The 23,858-nt window shown below is 36.0% G+C and overlaps 1 protein-coding gene across 1 annotated transcript in view; it reads left to right on the forward strand.

Annotated features, from left to right (window-relative positions):
• Positions 1-23,858, forward strand: part of SYT16 (synaptotagmin 16) — a 200,621-nt gene that overhangs the window by 87,931 nt on the left and 88,832 nt on the right. Inside the window, exon 2 of the mRNA XM_039864486.1 lies at positions 8,201-8,380. Coding sequence (XP_039720420.1) covers positions 8,201-8,380 — 180 coding nt within the window. The remainder of the gene's footprint in view (positions 1-8,200; positions 8,381-23,858) is intronic.

Consider the following 23,858-nt stretch of genomic DNA (forward strand, 5'->3'; position numbering starts at 1 on the left):
ATGCATCAGTGCACAGCCCCTCTGGGTTGGACGCTGTGTAGCAGAGTGATGTGGGCACGTAAGGGGGTGGAAACTTTCTAATGTGTCACAATAATAACAATGCAGAATCCTAGCGCTGTTCAGCTTCCCCTAGAACTTCAGCCCACGCAGCAGCCTACTTGGTTCACAGTCCTATGTGAATGCTAGACAATTAGCAGCTGATAATGAAGAATACCATGGGAATCAGTGGGAAAATAATAGCTTACTCCAAGAATATAATGAAATGAAATTAGCACAGACAGTAAAACAGACAATTTAGGGTTTTTTTTTTTGAAAATTAAAAAGAACCAGTAAATACTTCTAGTAGAGAAATCTGAGAATTGATTAGAATCCCATGTATTTTGAGAGGGGGTTTTATTCAGAAATTAACTACAGAGAAGCTTCTTAGCTTCTACTAAGGAGCAAGAATAGGTAAAAGATACCTAATTTATTTGAATACAATGATAATTTGTTTACTTGTTGTTACCTAAATAGTCATCATGTGGTCTGAACTTTAGAAAGGGATGCTGATACTGGATGATCCATTTTACTGTTAGGGCTGTACATTATACTCCCAGCTGAAATGTCTGGATTATGAGTATTCCCAACAAATTCTTAGTAACAGGATGGAATTGTGTCTCTGTAGATGGGTAACTTTCTGAACACAAGAAAATATATTGTCTGAGAAAATAGGGATGTCAATTGCTCTTGAATTTTTTTCCTATTTCTGGATGTCCTATATTCTGCTTAGTCCTTGAGCACAAAGCTCTACATACTACTTTTTGGAGTCAAAAGTTAAAATTTGAAGTGTGTTTATAATATTCAAAAAATATTAATTGTTTTAGACTGCAAGAAAATGATTTATTTTTTAAAGAAAATGATATTATTTTTATCAGGTTGGTGATAAACAACTCTGTTCAAATTTCAGTCTCACTGTGTGGGCAGCCTTCCATGAGTTGAAAAATAAGGAAGTTATAAACAAATCAAAAATATTTCATTCCAAATGCTCTTCAGATGCATTTGTTTTGGGGAGTTGAAGTAAGTTGGATATCTTTCTTCGAAGATATTTTGTCTGTCTGAAGGAGACTTATCTCTCATTTCCTCTCATTTATAAAAATATTCTCTTTTTACTTGAAAGCTAAGTTGCCACAATGATTCAACAGCCATCCCACCAAAATCATATAAGTGTGTATTCTCTAATGTTTTAACATGATATGCTTTTATTGGGCATATGTTCATAGTTTTACCATATAATTGTATTAAATTCAGTAATGTTTCAGTTATAATGAGTGATATCCATGCTAACTGATTAATTTTATTTGGCAAATTACATAAATTATACAAGGCCCATATATTGCTCAATTAAATTCAGCAATATAGCATTCCATTAAAAATACAACAATCAAAAAATGTTGACTATAGACTTATAAACTATAAACACCATCTAATTCCTTTTGCTTCTTTCTTGTCCTCTTCCCCACCTGGAAAGATGTAGGGAAAAGAAAGGTTGGGGACAGTGCATAATGCTAAAGTATTCAGGGAAACTCAGACAAATGAAGAAAGTCTTAAAGACTTCTTCTGTGGTCCTATTGGTGCATTTTAGCTATTTTCATCATTAATTTCTGTTTCTGAGCTAACTATTTGAATATTAAGAGAAAGGAGAACAAGCTTGCTAATAATTCTTGGCTTTTGGAAGTATGTGTGTGTGCGTGTGTGTGTACTAAGGGAGAATTTATATTTTAAACATTCAAAGCAGACAGGTTAGGTTACTTCTCAGTAGGAGATGGACACATTTCAACACACATATATTACTATATTAAAGATAGCACCCTATGTATACCCCCAAATGCTGTGTTCTCAAGTGTTTTGAGAAATGATTGGTTGCTAGTGACTCCATATGTTGCTATGTTTTATTTTGGAACATGCTAAAATCTCACTTAGGTTTCATTAAGCCAATTTTTTCCTATTTTTTGAAAGGTCTGTTTTTTCCTTCCAAAGAATTCATTTGAATATGTAGTTATCATATCCCTGTTAGCTATTACTAGGAAGAAAATTTAAATAGAACTACCTTTTTTAAAATTTTAAATATACATTTTATTTTTTATAGTCCTACAAATTTTTAAGAAAATGATTGACTATCCATGAAGGTTGTTAAGATTATAATGCCTAACTAAACCTAAATTTAGGACACTTACAAAATCATATGCTACTAAGTAGCAAAGGCTTTGTTCTTTTATTTTATTTTAGTTCCACAAGCATCACTGTAGGAAAAAAGGAAAGTTAAAGCCCTCGATTTAACTTGTTCTGTACTAATTTTTAAAGTGACTTATTTATTTTGTAGTTGGTTGTTAAAAAAGGTAATGGTAAAAATGAGTCTGTTTGTACAGATATTTTGAATTAGTACACTGAAGGAGCTGTATATGGGTGGAGCTGGTACACTGGCGTTCAACTCTTAAAAGTTTCTCATTTCTTACCTTTTGTTCTTTTTGATGGTTGCAAAGAATGGCTGAACATAAACTGTAGGTCAATGGCCTCAACTCTTATTTGCGCCAAAATTGCTTTTGAAAACATCTCCTTGCTTCACAAAAGCTGCTAATATCTAATGCTATAGCTTTTATTGTCACCTCCTTTCCCTGGTACCAAAGGAGTCTGGGCTTGGGTCAACCTGAGTGATAGACACCTGTGCTCTACTCAGGTCACTTTTGCTCTGACCTTGTCCACTGTCTTTCTTGGGAGGCTTCTTGGGTCCTCAGGTGGATGGATCCATGGAGGAGGATGTAGACATGCACAAGCAATCCTGAATTCTTTGTTTTAAATTTATATTTATTGAGATATAATTGATATATAACATTGTATAAGTTTAAAGTATACAATGTGTTGATTCGATACATTCTATCTTAAGTTAACAGGTCTATCATGTCACATAATTATCATTTTTTTTTTTTTGTGGTGGGAGCAATTAAGATCTAGTCTCTTAGCAGCTTTGAAGTTTATAATATAGTGCTATGGTCTGCAATCATTATGCTGTGCATTACATCAGTCCTGAAATTCTGGGGTAAACAAGCTTAGGTTCAAGTTTGAGACTTCTGCAGCATGACCATGCTTGAGATCATCATAGAAACAACTTCAAAGTCATGCCGCTTTTTTAAAAAGATGAACCAAATTGAAATTTCATCACCGAAAACAAGACTTTCAGGTTGATGGATATTCAAAGATGGTAAAGGTATATAAATGACTAGAGTTTTACATTTACATCAGACTTTCCTCTTGTTTTTAGTGAGATTCCTCACATTCCTCAGAGTGATGCTGAGAAAGTTTATTCTTGAGAAATTATAACTTTTATTTTTAAATTAATTCTATTGTCATGGCTCATTTAATTCTGATTCTATTTCTTAACCATTTTGTTTAATAAAATTTTCAACTTTCTCTCATCTGCAATTGATCAGCCTTTTTTTTAAACCTCTTCAGCAATCATGGCATAAAATTTATGAACATCTAGTAATTGTGTAGAGGCGTCTCTATTTGTGTCATTATATGCTCTGCCTTCTCCTTGAGCCATTACTTGAAAATCAACAGATGGGACAATTCAGTGGAATGTGAGAGATATATTTAACTTTGAGGAAGTTTTCAATATGAACTGTGTGACCGAACTTCACAGCCATCTGATTTTCAATTTAGTAATTACTGGAATAATTAGATGAGCTACTCTGCAGATGGCACTTAAGTTTCTTGACATATGTGCCCTTGTCATCTATTGCAGATGATACATGTGAAACTTGTTCTTCACTATAGCATGTGTATATATGGGATGCAAAATGACTTTTATTTTCCCTGCCAAAGTCTCTCATTTTCTTTAGACTCAAATGCAGCATCAAACCCTCTTTGGCTTATACCGATAGAGCTGTTGGCTTGCTGTGTTCGGTGTTATCCATTGATGATAGAGCTATGCTGACTGTAATTCTCATAACCTATTATATTTAAACTTCATTTTTAATTTTAAATTTTGAATAATAATATCACAGAAAACTTAAACATGAAGAAAATTACTTTCAAACCAAATCTAAGAAAACTATTACAAATTTTCTCATATGTTCTCTCAATTTTATTAAAAAGATGTATTTGGAATTTAAATTTTTTTTGAGATAAAATACATATTCCATAAAATTCACTTTTAAAGTATACAATTCACTGGTTTTAGTATAATCACAAAGTTGCATAACCATCATCACTATGCAATTCCAGAATAATTTCATTACCTCAAAAAGAAAATTGATACCCATTTGCTATCACTCCTCATTTCCCTTTCCCCTTGGCTCCTGGGAACAACAAAATATACTTTCCATCTCTATGAATTTACCTATTCTGGACATTTTATATAAATGGAATCAAACAATATGTGGCTTTTGTATCTGACTTCTTTCACTAAGAATAATGTTTTCAAGGTTCATCCATGTTGCAGCGTATATCAATACTTCATTTTTTTTTTTTATTGCAGAGTAATCTTCCATTGTATGGATATACCACATGTTTATCCATTTATCAGTTGAGGGACATTTGGAATATTTCCACTTTTCGGTTATTATGAATGTTCATGCACATGTTTTTATGTAAACATATATTTTCAGTTCTCTTGGAAATATACCTAAAAGTGGAATTGCGGGTTGCATTGGAAATTTTAAATCATTTTTAAAGAGGACAGTTTGTGTACCACTCTGGTTAAGCAAATCTTACAAGTCTGAGTTCACTACCAACTTAGCCATTTCTGTGATACTCTACTCATGTAGAAAATATACAAGCTGGCCTACAGTTTAATAAAGCACTTGGCTAGCAGCCCCTTATGCACCTCTTCAGACTTCCCACTAAGTACCCATGAACACATAGAAAAAAGATGAAATTAAAATGAATAGATTATGGGAGGAACATGAACTCTGCTGAAGCAACCAAACTTGCCAAACTAAACTTGCTCTCTGTTTTAGCTAGATTTGTACTTATTCCTAGTGTTCATCATCCAACTTGAAAGTTAAAATGACTGGAAGGAAGGGCACAAAATCTTAACAGTGGTTCTTGTCATCTTTTTCTATATTTTGCAGATTTTATGTAATGAGCCTCATATTGCTTTATAATAGGAAAACAGACTGTTCAAAAATAAAAATTTAGTTTTATTAATGAATGGGATTATTAGGTGCAAATATTTCTGCTTATCAATGTTAGATGAACCTTTTTTACTTAAGACCAGATCTTACGTAAGTCATATCTTGTGGTATTAGTGTTACTGACACACTTGTGGTATATATATATATCATTTCTTTCCAGAAGTTTTCATTGATAGGTACATTTTTCAATGTTTTGTAACACAAAAGAGTTCAACATTCAGGCATCAAATATTTATTGAGCACCTACCCTATACTAGCTGCCTAGAGTACAGTGAATATCTGAAAGATAGTCTGTTCTTATGAAGTTTCAAATTTAACATTTGAAAACTGTTGAAAAAGCCGTCAAGGGCTCAGTGGGTGGGAATATACAGAAGAAGCATCCAGCCTGGTCAAGAGGAAAAAGAAAGGCTTTCAGAGAAAGTACAGTGTCAGAGTTAGCCAAAGGAGAGGTAAGCACTTGTCCCATGGAGTTGAAATAGCTTATTTAAAGGTAAGCTATGTTTGGGGAACCAGAAATAAGTGAATACACTGATAATAGAGTTTGATGTTAGGGAGTGATGAATGACAAAGGCTGGAATCAGTAGCTAAGTCACGAAAGGCCTTGTAAACCAAGTTAAGGAATTTAAATTTTGTCCTGTGAGTGACGGAAAGCCATTGGATTATTTTCCTAGGGTTACTTAAAACAACAGAAATGTATCCTCACAGTTTTGGAGGCCAGAAGTCCAAAGTTAAGATGTCAGCAGGGTTAGTTCCTCTGGACTCTCTGAGGGAGAATCTGTTCCATGACCCTCTTAGCTTCTGGCGGCTGCTGGCAACCCTCGGCATTCCTCAGCTAGAGGCTTCATAACTCCAGTCTCTGCCTTTGTCTTCACATGACATTCTTCTGTATCTTCTCCTTTTTAATCTCTCACTGCGACACTTATCATAGAATTTAGGGCCCACCTGAATCCAGGATGATCTCATCTTAAGATCCTACCCTAACTGTATCTGCAAAGACCTGTATTTAAAATAAGGTCACATTCTGATATTCAGGGTGCATGTATCTTTTGCGGGCCACAATTCAGTCCACTACAGAGGATTTTAGGAGGACAGTTGAACAAATCAGATTTATATTTCAGAAGGATCACTCTGGCTATTACGTGGAAAAGGGATTTGAGGGGGTAAGGCCGGGCACATGGAGACCAGTGGGAGTCTGGGTAAAGGAGGCTAGTGACTTTGAAGAAAATGACCCAAAGATAGGAAATACCCCAAAGATAGTTGGTTGCGAAGGGGAAAAGAGAGAGGGCCGTAGCTGAGAAGCACCTGGTGGCGAGGAGGCGTTTTTAAAGGAAGGGAGATGCTTGGTGCGTTTTTAATGCATATGAGAAAGATGCTGTTTCTACAAGGGGGAGCAGTTGAAAGTACAAAAGTGAGATAATTGTTTTGGTGAAAGAGAGGGAGGTTGGGTCCACAGACTGCACACAAAGCAGCACATCCATCCCATATTTGACTGCTCCTAGATATTTTAACAGCTGTATAAAGATGAGGATGGTGACATTGTGGAAGGTGGTTACTTCTGTTTGAGAACGCTCTATGTGCCAGGTGCCACACATTTTATTTTTCCTATGTTTCTTCATTTCATTTAATCTTTTTTGTAGCTATATTTAGTATTTCTTTTTATTACTTGGAAACTGAATCACAGAGAGGTTAAATAATTTTCCCAAGGCCACACAGATAATAAGTGGTAGAATATGATTTTCTCTATGCAGTGTGACTGCTGAACCCATACCAGTAAGTACCCACTATTTGTGCTGCCTCTGAATAGAGAAGGAATAATCAATATGTGCATTTTTTTTCATGGTATATGTTGGCTTTGATAGCAGGCACTATTATCGTTTTGCAAACTGCAAGCTATTATCTTGTCGCTATTTTTCGTGTTGTTCTTTTATTGACTTGCCACTAGATAGATTTAGTGAGGGAGTACTATTCATTTTCTTTATCTTTTCATGGGGTTGGGACTGGTTTGATTCATCCTTTCTCTGTTTATCTGGATGGTAGGGTGAAGTGAATATTATTATCCCTTCATATTATTAACATACATATTAAACCTGCCCAAGTATTAAAGCTGCTCTTAGGAGATTCATTTTCATAAGCTTTCACATATAACCAACTCCCTCGAATAGCTCTTATTGACACATGCTCTGTAATTGATTCCTTTAACAAGTTGATTTCTGGATGTCTTTACTGAATGATGTCTTGGCTCAAATTTTATTTCCTTAGAGAAGTCTTTCCTCAACCCCAGACTAGCTCTGGTCTCCCTGTTATACATGCCTCACAGCTGAACTCAATGGCTGGTAAAACATTTAACCATTTAAAACTTAGGATTATTTAATGAGGAGAAGGAAGAAGATGGAATTTCATCTTCCAAAATTCTGAAATATTAGCAGTCAAAATATAATGATAATTTCTTATATGTATAGTATGGATTAAGAATTTTCTTGTCATTATTGACAATCATCATTGTCATATTACATAGTTGGATTTGCAAAAATGTATCCAGGAAATAACTTTTCCTCTAATCGCTAATACTAATAGATGTATACGCTGAAAGTTTGTCTCAAGTTATTATTTTTTAAGTTTTAGGCAGCTCTGTTATTAAGAGACTTGCTTTTGTAACACTGGTCAACCATTTGCAGCTCAATGCATTTGATGTCTGGCTGTCTGATAGTTTACACGCTTGTGGTTGAATATTAAGCTGAGGATAGGAACGAGAAGAGTTGTCCTCTAGGTAGAAGAAACCACATGTGCAAAGGCATGGCGATCTGTCATCTGAGGAACCGGCCTTGGAATGTACCTGGCAATAGTCCTTTCCTTTTTCCCTGTGCACGATCCTGGGGATGCCAGCAAGAGTCAGGACTTATAAGGTGTTTGCCTTAATTGCACTCTCATTAATAAACATAAAGAGTCTGAATAAATTATATCACGTGTTAGAACTCAAAGTTGGGCCACTTTAATTGTGATGATATTTTTCCTTTGTGTTCTCTTGTCAGTCCCTCCTGAAGCCATTGGCTTCTTGTCTGCCGTTGGGGTCTTCATGGTTCTTCTGGCTGTCCTCTTCCTCTTCATCAACAAGAAACTGTGTTTTGAAAACATAGGAAGCCTTCTATGCCTGGAGCAACGGGGGAAGAGAAAGCACTCTAAAGACAAGACTGGGATCCGTGAAGGGCTGGGTGAGCATCACGCTTCACAGTCTCTTGAGCTTGGCAACATGCTGTGGTCTGGGTCAGGGAGGAGTGTCACTGTTTTCACTATGGGTTCCATTAAGAAATCACAGATGAGCTGTTTGGCTGCCACTGTGGTAGACATGATGAATGGACATTACTAACGAATACATTAACTTTATGAAAGTAATGCTTTCCTTCGAGTTTGAAGAGAAAATGGGAAAAGGTCGACCACTGATTCCTGTCTTCTTGGCTTTTTAGATGTCTATATTGAGCTTCCCTGTAACTAAAGCTTAAAGAAAAAAACTGTTTTTTGACTGATAAGATTCTTGATCTGTTTTAGTCTTATCATGTTGGAACAGAGTTGATGTTTCACTTCAGTTAGCTGTTTCTGAGATTTTCAGTGCTCGGGGCTACTCCCCACCTCATATGGCAACAGTCACTTTTCCAAAAGGAAGTTTTTGCTTTTTAAGTTCACCAAATCTACTACATCAATCATTAACTGCCTTCAGTTTGGTGGGGGTCAAGGGAAATAACATACTTAAGGAAATAATTGGCTTCCTGATCTTAAAAGACTTGTTCTGTTTTCAATTGCTGAAGTGTAGAACTTTGTCATATAGGGTATTATCACAGAGTGATGATTATCATCACACGGAAGCTGGACATTTAAAGATAGTGCTCTTATCTTATAGGAAACAATTTTGATTTTTTTGTTGTTGTTGTTTAAATCAGTCTGATTCTCACCCTTCTCTCCTATGCCCTATAGGGAATGGGGCATGATGTAACTGGTGGAAAAACAATCTGACATTATTATTTTTTGAGCCCAGGCAAAGCCTCCAGGCGAATACCCTTTAGTTATCCTGCCTCCTGGGTATGTTCTAAGTAAACCTGGACCAAGGAGAATATTTGGCTTATAGGTATGGCAGCTTTCGTAGCTACGAGTCATTTAGCTTTTTGCTTTGCTATAAGAAAAGGTATAATTTAGGCATAAATATGTATTATCTATTGCTTCATAAAAATTACTTTAAAATTAAGAGCTTAAAACAACAAATAGTCATTGTCTTACAGTTTCTGAAGTTCAGGGATTTGGGATTGGCTTAGTTGGGTGGTTCTGGATGGAGGTTTTCATGAGGCTTCAGTTGGAATTTCTCCTGCAGTCATATGAAGGCTTGAGTGGGACCGATGGGCTCCCTCCTAGGATGGCAGAAGGCTTCAGCCCTTACCCACATGGAACCCTCCACAGGGCTGCTTGAATGTAGTTATGACATGGCAGCTGGCTTCCCCCAGAATGAGTAACCCAAGAGAGGAGAACAAGGAGGAAGCCACAGTTCCTTTAATGAGCTAGTGTGGGAAGTCTTATGTTGTCACTTCTACCACGTTCTGTTTATTCACTATGTATAGCCTACTCTCAAGGGAAGGAGAATTAGGCTTCACTTCTGAAAGGAAGAGTATCAAAGAGTATGTGGATATATTTTAAAATAGCCATAGGAGATGATGACGGAAAGGGTGTAAATTGCAGATCTGGCAGTTAATTTGGCATTTCTGCTGTTGCAGTGACAGTATTATTATTATTATTATTATTATTATTATTAATAATTATTTTTTAACTCTACTTGAGACATCTGACTCATCTTCTGAAAATAGACTGGAATATTTTCAACAGAGTTTGTCATGTGAAATCTGGGACTTTCAAATATGGTTTAGCCACTACTGTCCCAGCTAGATCATGAGTGAGTAGGATGAATAGACTCTTGGTCATGAGGTAGCATGGAGGTGGATTCATAGTAATTCGAACTGTCACTAGTTTGTGACCTTGGAAAATTACGAAACCTTTCTCAACTTTGGTTTCCTTATTTGCATATTGGGATTATCACTACATTCCTTACAGGGTTGATATAGGTGAAATGAATCAATTTTGTATAGATACCAGTGTAATGACTATGGTGAAAGTCCTAATAGACTTTTATTCATAGTGATACAGCATTAATAAACTACCAGTCACAGTAATGGCTTCTAGGAATGATGTCTCACATGGACTCATTGTATTCATTACTTAAATTGGGAGATTAAACTTGGTGGTATTTTCTTATAATGGCTACAGAGAACCAAGGTTAGAGCTATTTAAGATATTTCCTTTTTGTCTTGTTTGACATGTTGTAGTATTTTAGAGACAATTATGAATTATACTTGCAAATAAGTTGAAGTTTGAAGATAATGTTGAAACAATAACAATAAAACATGAACCAGAAGCTGTTAGCTCAAGAAACACTGCAAAATCCATGTCTCAAAAATTAGAGTAGGGTCATAAAGGGGGCTTTAAAAATAGTTTAATCAGGAGAATCTCCAAATTATAATGTCTGAGAAGCAAACATCTTCATTTTGATGTTTCTTCTGGTAAAAGTTTAATTACCATTGATCAAAAGTCTTTGAAAAACATGCTTCTACCCTAGATTTTATCTAACTTTGATATTTGCCTTAATAATCATCCTCAGAGAACTGATTTCTCAGTGAAGTTGTGATGTTCTTAACATATTTTGACAAATCTAAAGAAATAAGGAAGGCAGCCTGGTGTGGTGGAAAGAAGCTCGGTGTAGACAACCAGAGTTTAGTTTTGCCACTAATTGGCCAAGGTATTTTGAGACGCTCACTTCATCTCTCTGGGCCTTAAGTCCTCATTTGCAAATACTTGAGTCTGTACTAGTTTCTTCCAGTTCCTACTGTGGGATCCTGTTTGATTCTTAGGGTTACCATAGCAATTTCTACTCTAGATATCTATCCATAAATGGAAGGAGAATTAATAAAAATCATTAAAAAGTCAACTCTTAGATTGAATCATGTGAAATTGCTACTTTTATAGATCAAAAAAATGGCTGAATATCAGAAACCTAATCAATATAATCTAGTAAAGGTGAGGTTCTGAGAAATAAAATAATTCTTTTCGTTTGTATGGTAATATCATAGAGGCAGGAGTGACAATTTATTTTATGAATCTACTATGCAAAATAATTTACCTGACAAAAATACCTTGCCTTCTTTTAGGCTATATATTTTTCAAAGTTCAAAGAATTTACACATATTATTCTATCCGGATTTAGGTAAGGGGAGAAATAAATGGAAACTGTTTTTTCCTAATAACGCAGGTAATTAGATAATAATAATTTCTAGCTATCATTTATTTAGCATTCACTATTGCTATGTACCTGCTAAGTATGTTAAATGCATTATTTGATTTCTTTATGAAAGTTACTCGTGTTGTTCATTGGCAGGGATCACTTTGGGGGAAGGGTGGTTACTTAGAATAAAGAAACTACTCAATTTTGAGATAAAAAGTTGTTTAATAATAAAAATTCCATAGTAAGATAATAGTTTTTAAACAAGCCTAGTTTTGGGGGAGAGCGAGAGAGATAGAGAGAGGAATTCTTCCCCCCATTCTCCAAAAAGCTTTCTTCATACATCAAAGGCAAAATTCAGAAATCAGAGCTTCATTTTAAGAGGCACAATGTAGAAAAGCCAGAGGGTGTGGTATGAGGGTAGTTCCTCCCAGGCAGAGAAGGGAAGAAGAAAATCCTTCCACTGCTGGAAAGCGCAGCCAGTGGCCTGGATGGATGGCAGAGACAGAGATCCCGAGGGCTTGAGATGTTGCCTAGACCCTGAGAAGGGTCACGAAGGTGGGGTGGGGTTGAAGTGGTTGTGGAGAGAAGATCAGAATCCCGTATGGCTGGAGGAAGAAGCAGAAAGCAGAGTGTCATGTACTTTTCCTTTGGAATGATAGCAGGAGACTTTCTCACATATGTCTCCTGTAGGCCTGGGGTGGCTGCAGTGGATAGAACACACTGGTTGGGTCAGAGGGAGCGAGAACTTGAGAAGACACCCCTACACTTCCTCAGGTGAGTAGTTCCTGTCGAACGGGTTCTAGATGTTTCTGCATGACCCTGTGGAGAGGAGAAGACAGCAGAGGAATAGGAGTCAGTACACCTGCCTGAGTCTTGCAAGTTATATACTATGTTGCCTGGAATGATCACCAGGAGGTACTGTAGGTATGGCCACTTCGCAGGGACTACCGTAGGGGCAGAGGCTGATTCCTCTGGAGGTTGGGGGAGCCAGCAGGGAGGAACAGAACATCATGGAAAATAAGTGTACACCTACTGCCCATGCTCCCTGAGGTACAGGAGTAGAAATCTCAAAGACTGAGTATTCAAAATAAAATTGACCAACTTTGAGTGGGCAAGTTGAAATTTCGTTTCTCAACACGGAGCTTGGGAAAGGAAAGACAAGAGCACTATGAGTCAAGACAAAGAACACTGGGAGAAAAAGCAGAGACAGCTTTGGCGTATTTAGGCAAAGCTTGTACTCAGCTAATGGTCAGCAGTGAGGCTGTGCCAGCTGAAGCTCAGAAGTAAGGTGGTTAAAATTTGACAATTTTCCCTTACCAGTTGGTAAAAAGGCCTACTTGACTGGTTCTTCCCCAAGACCACCTCCAGCTCTTCACTGGCAGCTAAATGGTTAGCTTCTTGGTCCAGCAGGGGCCTCTGACCTGCCCCAGTTTCTTCTGCTTGGGCCATGTTGGCCGCTGTTGTCAAATATTTTTTATTCCATTTCTGCATTTAGGTCACAGTATATTCAAGTCCAACTTTCCCATTACATAATTCAATAAATAGGTACTCTTGTCACCTGCATTTTATAAATGAGGAAACTGAGGCTTGAAAGATTAATTTCTTTCCGGGCTAGTAAGTGGCAAAGCTAGAACTCATACTCAACACTGCTGCATAACGCCAGAAGCAAAGATCTTAACTGCACCATTTTTTCTGTCCACCTAATCTTCCCAACTCAATCCACTATTTCATACTTTTGAAACTCTGAGATGAGAAAAAATAGGAGAAAAGAGGGTTTGGTGGATGGCTTGCTTTCCTGGGGCTACCCTCCAAATTATCACCAACTTGGTGTCTTAAAGCAACATAAATTTATTTTTCACACAGTTCTGGAGACCAAAATTCTAAAATCAAGATCTCAGCAGGTCCACAGTCTCTCCTAGCTTGTGGTGGCTGCTGGCCATCCTTGGCATTCTTTGGCTTGTGGCTATGTCACTCCAATCTCTGCCTCCATTTTCATATTGCCACCTTATGTGTGTATCTGTCCTCTCTGTGCCACTTGTCATTGAGTTTAGGTCTCGCCCTGATAATACGGGAAAATCTTCTCATCTCAAGGTCTTAACTTAGTTACATCTGCAAAGACCCTTTTCACATTCATAGGCTCTAGCTATTGGGACATGGACGTATCTTTTGGGGGCCACCATTTAGCCTGTTAAAGGGAGACAGGAGGAGGAAGCGTCACCTGGAAATGGTTTTCGACCATACAAATTAGGAGAGTTGATGAAGCATTGGATGGATGTAAGATTATCCTTCCTACATTTTTCCTGGACAGTGGTATTCCACACTCCCCATCTAGGGTTAGAATGATTCTTACAAAGAGCTATAACAAAAGCTTGTCATATGTTCATGATACATACTGTAATCAGCAGTCAGGGTGCTTTCCAACTCTAAGCCAAGATGAACTGCACAGGAGCTCAATCCTGGGAAGCTTTTAAAAAACACAGGTGCCCAAATCCCACTTCAGACTAATTCAATCAGAATAGGGAGTGACAGTGGCAGAACAGACTATACAGCTTTAAAAAGGTACAGGTATGATCCGGGTAGAGTAGCACTGATGGAAGGGGTAGGTTCATTGCTAGCTTCCCGTTTCAGGTCAGGAAGTAAGCATGTGAGCAGAATGTTAACACTGGCCTAATCCACCTTTGCCTCTGCCTGCGAAGTATCCATCTGGTAGTTCCCCGTATATTTTCCTCTCTGACTAATTCAGCTCAATTCTACCTTGGTCAGTAAGCATGTTTTTTCCACTTCCCATCACCTCATATATACTATGACACTATCAGCAGTTTAATTTTGCACAGGGATTTAAAAAAAAAAAAAAGGATATTTAGAAAAAGTGTCTACTTTATATGATTACTCAAAATTGTCAAAATACTACCAAGTCTAATTTATATTCAAGATTCTGAGCATTCTACAAATTTTTAGTCTATTTGACCAAAACAGAAGAGTTTGGCCATCCTATCTATATAACTTCCAGTATTTTCTGAATGATTTAGACTACATTCCATTTTCCTTTATGCCCAAATAAGAAAGAGCAAAGACAAATTTTACAAAATGGTGTGAATCGGGATCTGAAATAGATATAGTGTACTGGCCAGCACATATGGGTGGTTTTACTTTTTTATTCATTTAATTTTTTTTGGCCCCTTGAGATGGAGAGGGACATCTGGCCATGTGCCCATCTTACAATTGTAAATAACAACCGTTAGTGTCTTTAGACTTCATGTTTAGTAGGGTTGATGAATTAAATATAGACAGAAAAGGTGTTTACAGGATAACATAAAAGCAATACAACCCGTACTCTTCTTTACTGGAGGTTTTGGTTGCCGTCTTTAGCACTGTGTTTTCTTTCACCTGTACTCAGAGTCTAGGTTTCTTCATCTTCAGGACTGTGTAGCGGTTTGGGCTTGGACTACTCAGATGGATTTTAAATGGGTCCTATATTTTGGAATCAAAGAAAGGCTCAATATTCTCCTCCCTTTTTTCCCCCAAAGAGATGATTAAAATCTATAAATGCCATTGAAATGCTTTTATATAATTTACAAACATTTGGATTATAAGATAATTTGTTTTAGAGTTATTGATGGGGTAGTTTTTTGAAAGTTGAAACCTTCCGCCCCCACCTTCTCCTACCTCTGTACTTGTTCATCTCAAAATAGCAGAGGGATGAATGAAATAGCCCCCCTCTATTTCTTGTGTGACCCTTTCCCCATGGCTCATATGCGAAACAAGATCCAATTTGAAGAGTGGACCTAGAGTGGGAGATATACTTGTTAACAATCTACATTGAAAAGCATCTTCTCTTTTGATTTTAATGCTTAATTTGCATAGAAAACACATTTCTCTATCTATATGTTGTATTAGGTTGAACTCTATGAAATTACTGGATTTGTAGGTTAGAAGTTTCATACGGTTCAACCTAATACGTAGGGTGAAAATTGAGAGTTGAGCAGCTATAAAAGTTTGAACATCAGAATAAGCCTTGGTGTATCTCATTTTGGCGATCTAGTTTTGGTGACTTGATTAAGACACAAATAATTGAGGATATGCCCAGTGGGCCTATAAAAGTATGGCTAATTGAACCCTGTTTGATGGGTGCGAATTCCAAAGAACCCCATTGGGAAGTTACTGGTTTGAGAATATTCATTTATCCATTCAGTACTATTTATTGGGAATCTATGTTATGTTACACAGCATGCTAAATGCTAAAAATAAAATGGTGAAAAAGAGACAGAGAAATCACATTTTTGGATGAAGATAGACAAAAACAAAACTGAAAGTAAAGAGGCAAATAAAATAATTATAGATTGTTATAAATGCTCTAAAGTTCTAAAATAAAGACTAATTGATAGGATGGGGATATTTGCTTTAGATAGAGTTGAGCACATCTTGCTCATTGCTGTAGATTTATATGTATATCTACAGCAATGAGCAAGAAAGAGACAGAGATATTATAACCCTTACTAATACAGCTCCCAAAGGCCAGTACAAACTTTTCAGTTAGCCTACTGTGTGCATACACACACACACACACACACACACACACACCACACACACACACACACACACACACACACACACACACACACATATATAGAGAGGGAGGAAAAGAGGGTGAGAGAAAGAGAAACAGGGATATTGTTTTAAGGAATTAGCTTATGTGATTATGGAGGCTAGCAAGTCCAAGATATGCAGGGTGGGCTGCTAGACTAGAGATCCAGGGAAAAACTGATGTTACTGTTGAAATCTGAAGGTCATATGTTGGCAGAAGCTCCTCTTGCTCAGGGGAGGTCAGTCTTTGTCCTATTAAGGTCTTTAACTGATTAGATGAGGCCCACCCACATTATGGAGAGCAATCTGCTTTATACAAAGTTACCCATTAATTTCATCCACAAAAAATACCCTTACAGAAATATACAAAGTAATATTTGATTAGATATCTAGGCACTGTGGTCTAGCCAAGTTGACACATAATATTTACCACCACAAGAGATTACTTAACATCTGCGTTTGTGTTCTTCTTTTCTTCAGTGTATTATGGTAGGGAAGTGAGGACGGGATCTTTATTTAAAAATAAAACCAACTTTTTATTACAGAAATTTTCAAACATACAGGAAAGTAGAGAGAAAATAATATAATGAACTCCATGTGTCCATCACCCTGCTCTGACAATTATTAAGAAAGATAATTTATTTCTAAATTATATCCTATTATCTCTATTTCTTTGTTTTCCTTTATCAAAGGGGAATAGATCCGTCTCTTTAAAATCTCCATTCTTTCCTTTTTTTTTTTTTTTTTGATGGTTTATAGGCCCTGGCTCAAGAATTTGACCTAGTGAATGAACATGTTGCACAGCTACCTAATTCTGGAGATGGGGACATTAGACTAAAGGTTAAGAAGACATTAAAAGTTATCTGACAGATCTGGGCACATTTACAGTTGGAATATAAGCAGCTTTGCTTTCTGAGTTATTTACATAAGGGTGCTCAGTTAGTTACCTTACAAACACATTCTCCTTGTGGCATTTGAGCTTTCTCTGTGATACTAGGATATTAATAAAAACAAATCTCAAGCTCTCTGTAAGTGTGAATTGCTGTGGAAATGTTTAACACCTAAATTTGAGAACACCCTAAACATACAGCACTATTAAAAAGCAGCAGAGAATTTCCTTCATTATTTTTCATTGTACTAATGACTGTATAACATTATGAGTGTATATATATTTAACACATATAGCCCCGAGTCTTAATTTTGGGCAGAAACTCTGAACCTTTTTGTATTTGAAGTAGCCATAGTATAGAATTTTATGGCTAAGCTTTCTAGGTAGATGTCAGTAAACCTTAGCAGATCTTGGCAGACTACATAGAAGCACCCGATAAAGGTTCATTGCTTGGTGAACTGGAGTCCTTACTTTATATCTACGATATGAGTCTCCAGGATGATCTGAGAAAACTTTAAACACACATCCTTTTACTGAAGGGAGTGAAGCAATTTCATCAATTTTATAGGTAGTTTTGAGGGATTTTGATGTAGTGGAGACAAACATGTTATCTTCATTTATAGATGAGGAAATGGCTCATTTAAAGCTCATGCATTTGTTTGCACGTGCTAAAGAAAGGCATCATTAACAACAGTTATTCTCTCTGTGATATCTTCCAGAGATGCATCATGTCTGGATGATACTGTGGGTGGCACAAGTTACATTTATCAGAGAATATTGGGTTTCTGTGTTTTTCCTTATCAGCAAGCATCTGTTCCTGTAAGTGGGTTTTAGAAGAATGTAGATATTTTGATGGTTATGTGTTTCCATTAAAATATCTACATTTTTCTAAAACCCACTTACAGGAGCAGATGCTTTATTCACAAAAGTTCTCACAATGATTTCAAGCCTATATTATACCAGACTTTCTGATTTAGGTTTAATGACAAGGTGACAGGTATTATTTGAAGTGTGTGAATTTAGGAATTCCAAAAAACATTTTGAATCTTATTTTCTCAGCTTTTAAACTTTGAATCCTCAAAACAGTTCTTAATACTTAAGAACGATTAATGTCAGTTTTATAGAATAAAATTGCTATCTGTTTAAAATGACTGCTGCTCCTTTTTTTTTTCCCCAAGTGAGCATTGATGACAGAGTGATAATTTATAGTTGCTGTTCCATAGAAGTGTGGGCCACTTTATATGAGAGAGGATAATAGAGAAAACCTTACTTTTAGGGCATTACCTCTTTAAATGTTTCTTTTTAAATTATCTTGAAGCAAAATACAAATCATGGCCTTATAAGGCACAATATGGAAAGTATGGTGAAACTCTCAATGTCTTACCTTTACTCTTTAGCAGAAAGCTTTTTTTTTTTAAGTTGGTCTTTGATCTTCCCAAATCCCTCCATCACTCTTCTGCCCCTAAACAAATAATATTTATTAAAGCTGTACTTGGTAGCTCATCATTCTATGTGGGAAAGATGTAGAGTCCTTTTAAATTTTTATTTTTCCCTTGAGTTGGCTTTATAGTTCAAGACCTAACTGGAATTAGTTTTAAGAACATGTCAGGGCAAGGACTCCACCTAGAATTTCCCTCAAAGAATCTGAAACTAACTGAAATGTGTATTTTGTGTGGGACTGTGTTTAGAAATGGAATGCCAACATGAAATGTCATTTTCCATAGCAATTGGAGGGGTTTCCTTTCCATTATCTGCTCTATTGCAGGTAATAAATATGAGAACACTCATGCTAGTATTCTTTTTGGAATGCAGTGTTAGTATTTTGCAACTAGAAAGTAGAATCCCATTTATTATGGGTAATGGTAGCAATTCCTGGTTGAACTGAACTGTGCTAATAGAAGACTGTAAAGATATTTGCTGTTCCTCAGCAAGCAAGCTTCCATATGTTTTAGAAATTGGAAGCATTGAAAGAGAAAGAGGAAAAACAAAAGTAAAAGACAGGCATTATTGGTTTACAATAGAAATATAACTGCATTTTGGTTTAACCGAATAGATACTACTGGTGCCACTATATATAATTATAATGGATAGATACTATTGGTCCCACTATATATAATTAAAATGGATCATATGTATAGTAGAATTAGTTAAGAACGTTTAGATTCACTATCATGTTTAGAAAATAGTACTTCCCATTCTTGTGTGAAATCCCCTGCCAGTGGAAAGGGAAATGTAAAAGGGGTGTTTTTGAATGTTCTTTGATTGGGGCCACTTTGGCTGGACAGACCTTAGAGATGTCATGTACCACCCACCTAACCTACTTATATCTGAAACCACAGAGATCCCATTAAGGCTGCTGCTTTTGATGGGATCCCAGGGGGATCTGATTATTAATGTTTGCCAGACACAGAAGTATTGACATTATCATGTTATTAGCATTATTATTCTAAGAGCTCAGTCATCAAGGACCCCAGGAGATCTTATTTTGACAACCACTAATGAAGAAGATAAAATGTGTAGCAATAGTCATTTTACTAATGAACAATTTTAATACCTGCTTAGTTTGAAGCTTGTGTAAACAAACGAAAGGAAAACATAAGGAAAAATATTGAACACTTGTTAGCATTGATTTAGGGCGAGAGTTCCTACTTAAGAGTATTGATGTGTTTGTTCATTCATAGACAGAAGGGGGCCAGTATAAATAAGAAGGTGAGGCCATATCTTGGGACTTGTGGAAACATGGGCAATATTAATAATTTGTGCTAGAATGGTTTTCTGGCTATAAGTGAAAATTTCATTGGGCGAAAGACTTATGTTTACTTCATCACAAACATAGTGGGAACCAAAAAAAAACTTGTATAATAGTTGGATGCTGAGTATCTTTCAGAGAGAGTCTAACCTCTTCAATCAGTGCTATTTATAGCAATGACAGTGGGGGATAAGGGACCTTTATCAGACTCTCAAAAAAGATAGGAACATCAGCTCCAGGATAAAGCTTATTCATCTAACATTTTGCATACAGTTTAAAATTAATAAAAACTATCTCCGAATCTTATAGAAAGTTAGCTTCCAGTGTTATTTTCCACTGTTCCTCATAACCTTTTTTTAATTGTATGATTCCATTTACATGGAATGCCCAGAAAAGGCAAATTATAAAAACAGCAAGTAGATTAGTGGTTGCCTGAGGCTGCAGTGGAAATGGGGATTAATTGTAGATGGTCATGAGAGGTCTTAGTCTGGTGATAAACATGTTCTAACACTGGGTTATAATGAAGGTTACACAACTTGATAAACTTACTAAAAATTGTTGAACTGTACACTTAGACTGGGTGGGTTTTATGACCTGTAAATCATATCTCAGTAAAACCTTGCTGTTCAGTGTATCGATGGACCAGCAGTATCAGCATTATCTGGGAGCTGATTAGAAAAGAAAAACCTTAGGCCCCTCTTCTAACCTCTTAATGAAAAAAAAGAAAAGAAAAAGAATAATTGTAAGATAAATAGTCTCCTGAAATATTTTTGTGATGACAATTGTTATCTTGGTTAGCCAGATATACTTTTAAAAAATTGTAATAGTAAGTATAGAAGTCAACTTTAACTTACTTTCAGTCAAACTCTTATAAATGTCAAATTTATGATGTCTGAATTAATATAATTTGATTATATTCTCATTCTAAATGAGAATACTAGATATTTTTTCTTGAGATGTAAAGGATTTCATATTATTATAAAAAAGGTCCTCTCATAGATATGAATTTGAGAGAGGGCATTCAGGTCTTCACTGAAAATTTGGTTTTTAAAATATTAAATTAAAAATGGTAAACACAAAAGACTGTGGAAGCATGCAAACTACATTAAAAATGTTAAATGAAAAAAGCAAGATATGATATTATGTGTGTATATTCAGATTTTCAAAATTATCAATTGCCTAGTCTATGCTAGTCACTCAACTAGATGCTGACAACGGGGCAAAGACAAAAATTAACCTGTTACCTGATTTCATGGAACTGCTAGTTTAGTGGGGAAGACATGTGTTAAAAAAAATAATTACATAAGTCATCAACGAGCTACAATTATAATAAGTGTTAATAAGAATAAATAAGAGGTACTATGAGAAAAATATTTCAGGGGAGGGGGATATAATGGAGTCTGGATTATGGGGGCTGGTTGTCAGGCAAAGCATTCTATCAAGTGAAGTGTAAGTTGAGCTGAAAGGAGATGAATGGGCATTGGAGGATGGGAAGGAAGCATGGAATGAGGAGGCTGGTAAAGTAAGTTGCTGAAAAGGAGGCGATATGCTAAACAAAAGGAGAGCAAATGGAAAGTGACTAAAGATAAGAAGGGGTCAAACTTTGCATGACCTCAGAGTCTTATAGAGGATTTTGGACTTTATCCTAGAAGCAATGGAAAGTAATTTTAAGTTATTTTAAACACTGAATGATTTGATCAAATATGCATCTTAAAAAGACATGAAGGCCATTGTGTGGAAACACTGGGGTAGTAGTTAAATGCAAAAAGATCATTTAAGAGGCTGTTGAAGTTGTTCAGGTGGGAAATAATGATGACTTGCATTTGGATATTACCTGTGTAGGTGAAAAAAGGCAGGTAGATTCAAGAGTTATTTAGATGGGTAGGCCTTAGTGACGAATTCTAGGTAAAGGATAAGAAGTTGTTAAAGAAAATTCTTAGGTTCCCATATAATAGGATTACAACTCTGCAAACTACAAGGAAAAAGGACAGAAGAAATGTGTAAAAATCAGAGTTGTGTTAAGGTGGAGGGATTATAAATGATTCCTCTCTCTTTTTAACTAAATTTTTATAAGGCTGATGTTACTTCCATAATTAATAATAAAAAAAGAAACTTTAACAAACACTGAATAATTGCTGATATTTAGAGAATTGCTTAATCTATCTCCAGAGGGCTGCAATTACATTTGTTCCATATTTTTTCCTTATTTTCGAGCCTAGTACATTTTCAAATGATACAAATGATATGTCTGTCTCTTCTCTTGGGACAAAAATCAACGATCTGGTAAAGCCTCTAGTCTGAGAGTAATTCCTGTTAATTGTGCCTGCATTTTGTTTTCCTCAATTTTATTACATTATCTTCTAATTGCATTTCTTTGTACTGCAGATGTTATTTGAGATGTCAGAATCTCCTTTGTTCAAGGCCAGTTGATATGTGCCAGTGGCCCTGGAACACAGGTGCACTCTCGTAGGGTGTCTGTTGTGATCACTTTAGCCAGGATAATGCAAAATGGAATTCTTCCTCATTTTGGTTGGGTCTTTAAAAAGCTAAATAGTAATTAAATATAACTCACTTTTAAATTCTCAATGAAAATTTTATTATATGTGAGCCTGAAAATGAGTTTCTGTGCAAGAGCAATGACGGTCTCTTAAGAAAATTGTGTCATTAAACTCGCTTTAAATAGTCCCTCTGGAAATGCTGAAGACCTTGTGTGTTTATATAACCACTGAGTATTTGTGGAGCATATTTAAGTCTGTGCCTTGGATGTAATAGATGCTCCACAATACTCAATGAATTTATACAATTTGGGGAATATTTAAAAGGTGCTACTGTTACAATGGCAAAACCTTGAGCAATTTAAAACTTGTTGAGCCAACCCTAGTTTTTCTGAGATCATCATGCGCAAATACAAAGCTGTCTGTTGGATAGAGTTTGAAAAATATATTTTAAAATAACCATACCTTGACTCAAGCAGTAGCTTAGAATTTTTTTTTTATTACACTTATTTTGGAAAAGTAATTGCAACAATTTTCATTTTTAAAAGAGTTTCATTAGTGAAATAAGCAGCAATGGTGGAGTGAAGACAGAATGATAATAGACCTTGGAGTCAGACAAACTGGACTTTGAACCCCACATTGCCCACTTATTTAAAAAATGCCTTTATTTTATTATTTTATTTTATTTTATTTTTTGATTTCTAGTGTCTTCACTCTTTTCTTGGCATTTTGTGAAGATTTAGAATAGTGGATAAAGCAAGAATTTGAAATTCAATAAAGGAGAATTGGAATACTAGCTTCACTCTTTATTATAGGGCAAGTCACTTACCCTTTCTGAGACTCAGTTTTTTCAACTGTAAAATGAGAAGGCTAATATCTTTCACAAAGAGTTTTCATTTATATAAGTCGTCAAAAAGAATTTTACACTGTAAAGTGTTTGGCAAATGTTAGCTATAATGACAGTATCATTTTTCTGAGGTCTTAACATGTTAAGGAAAAGATGATAAGACTTTAATACATTTTTTGCCTTAATATAATATAAATAAATATAAATTAATATAAATTTGCCTTTTAAAATGTTGCACATTTTGGTTTAGTAATAACTGATATTGAGTGCCTGTTCTGGAAAGGGCTCTGTTCTAGGTGTTTTAGAAGCATTGTGTGTTGTGGTTTCCATAGTCAATTGCAAGACAGGGGCTAGTGCTTCCCGTATTATAGATGAAGACATTTAGGTGCCCCAGGTACCATAATTTGCCCCATGTTGTGGCATAAGTGAGCGGAAATCCAACACTGAGTCCGATCTGTGTGAGTATGAAGTCATCGCTGTTTCTTTTCTTCAGACTGTCTCATTTTCCTCAGTGTCTACTGATAAAAGTATATTTTGATTATAGGGCAATTTCACCTTTTGCTTTTCATTAACTGCCTCGCCTAAAGCCCAGCAGTAAAGGGTCTATTGAATTTCCTATGCCCAGCAATGACAATATGGCTGTATTGTGACCATATTGTTGACATAAAGAGTCCTCAGCAGTCCATTTTTGTATTTGGAACACATATTCCAGCATTTAGAACACATTTTGGACAAATGCTACAAAAGATATTTTATCTCAATGGTACATATTCCTACCCACATAACAAATTTACTTTTAACAGAAAACAC

Source organism: Pteropus medius, unplaced genomic scaffold, assembly GCF_902729225.1.
Source record: "Pteropus medius unplaced genomic scaffold, Ma_sr-lr_union100, whole genome shotgun sequence".
NCBI classification, from domain to species: domain Eukaryota; kingdom Metazoa; phylum Chordata; class Mammalia; order Chiroptera; family Pteropodidae; genus Pteropus; species Pteropus medius.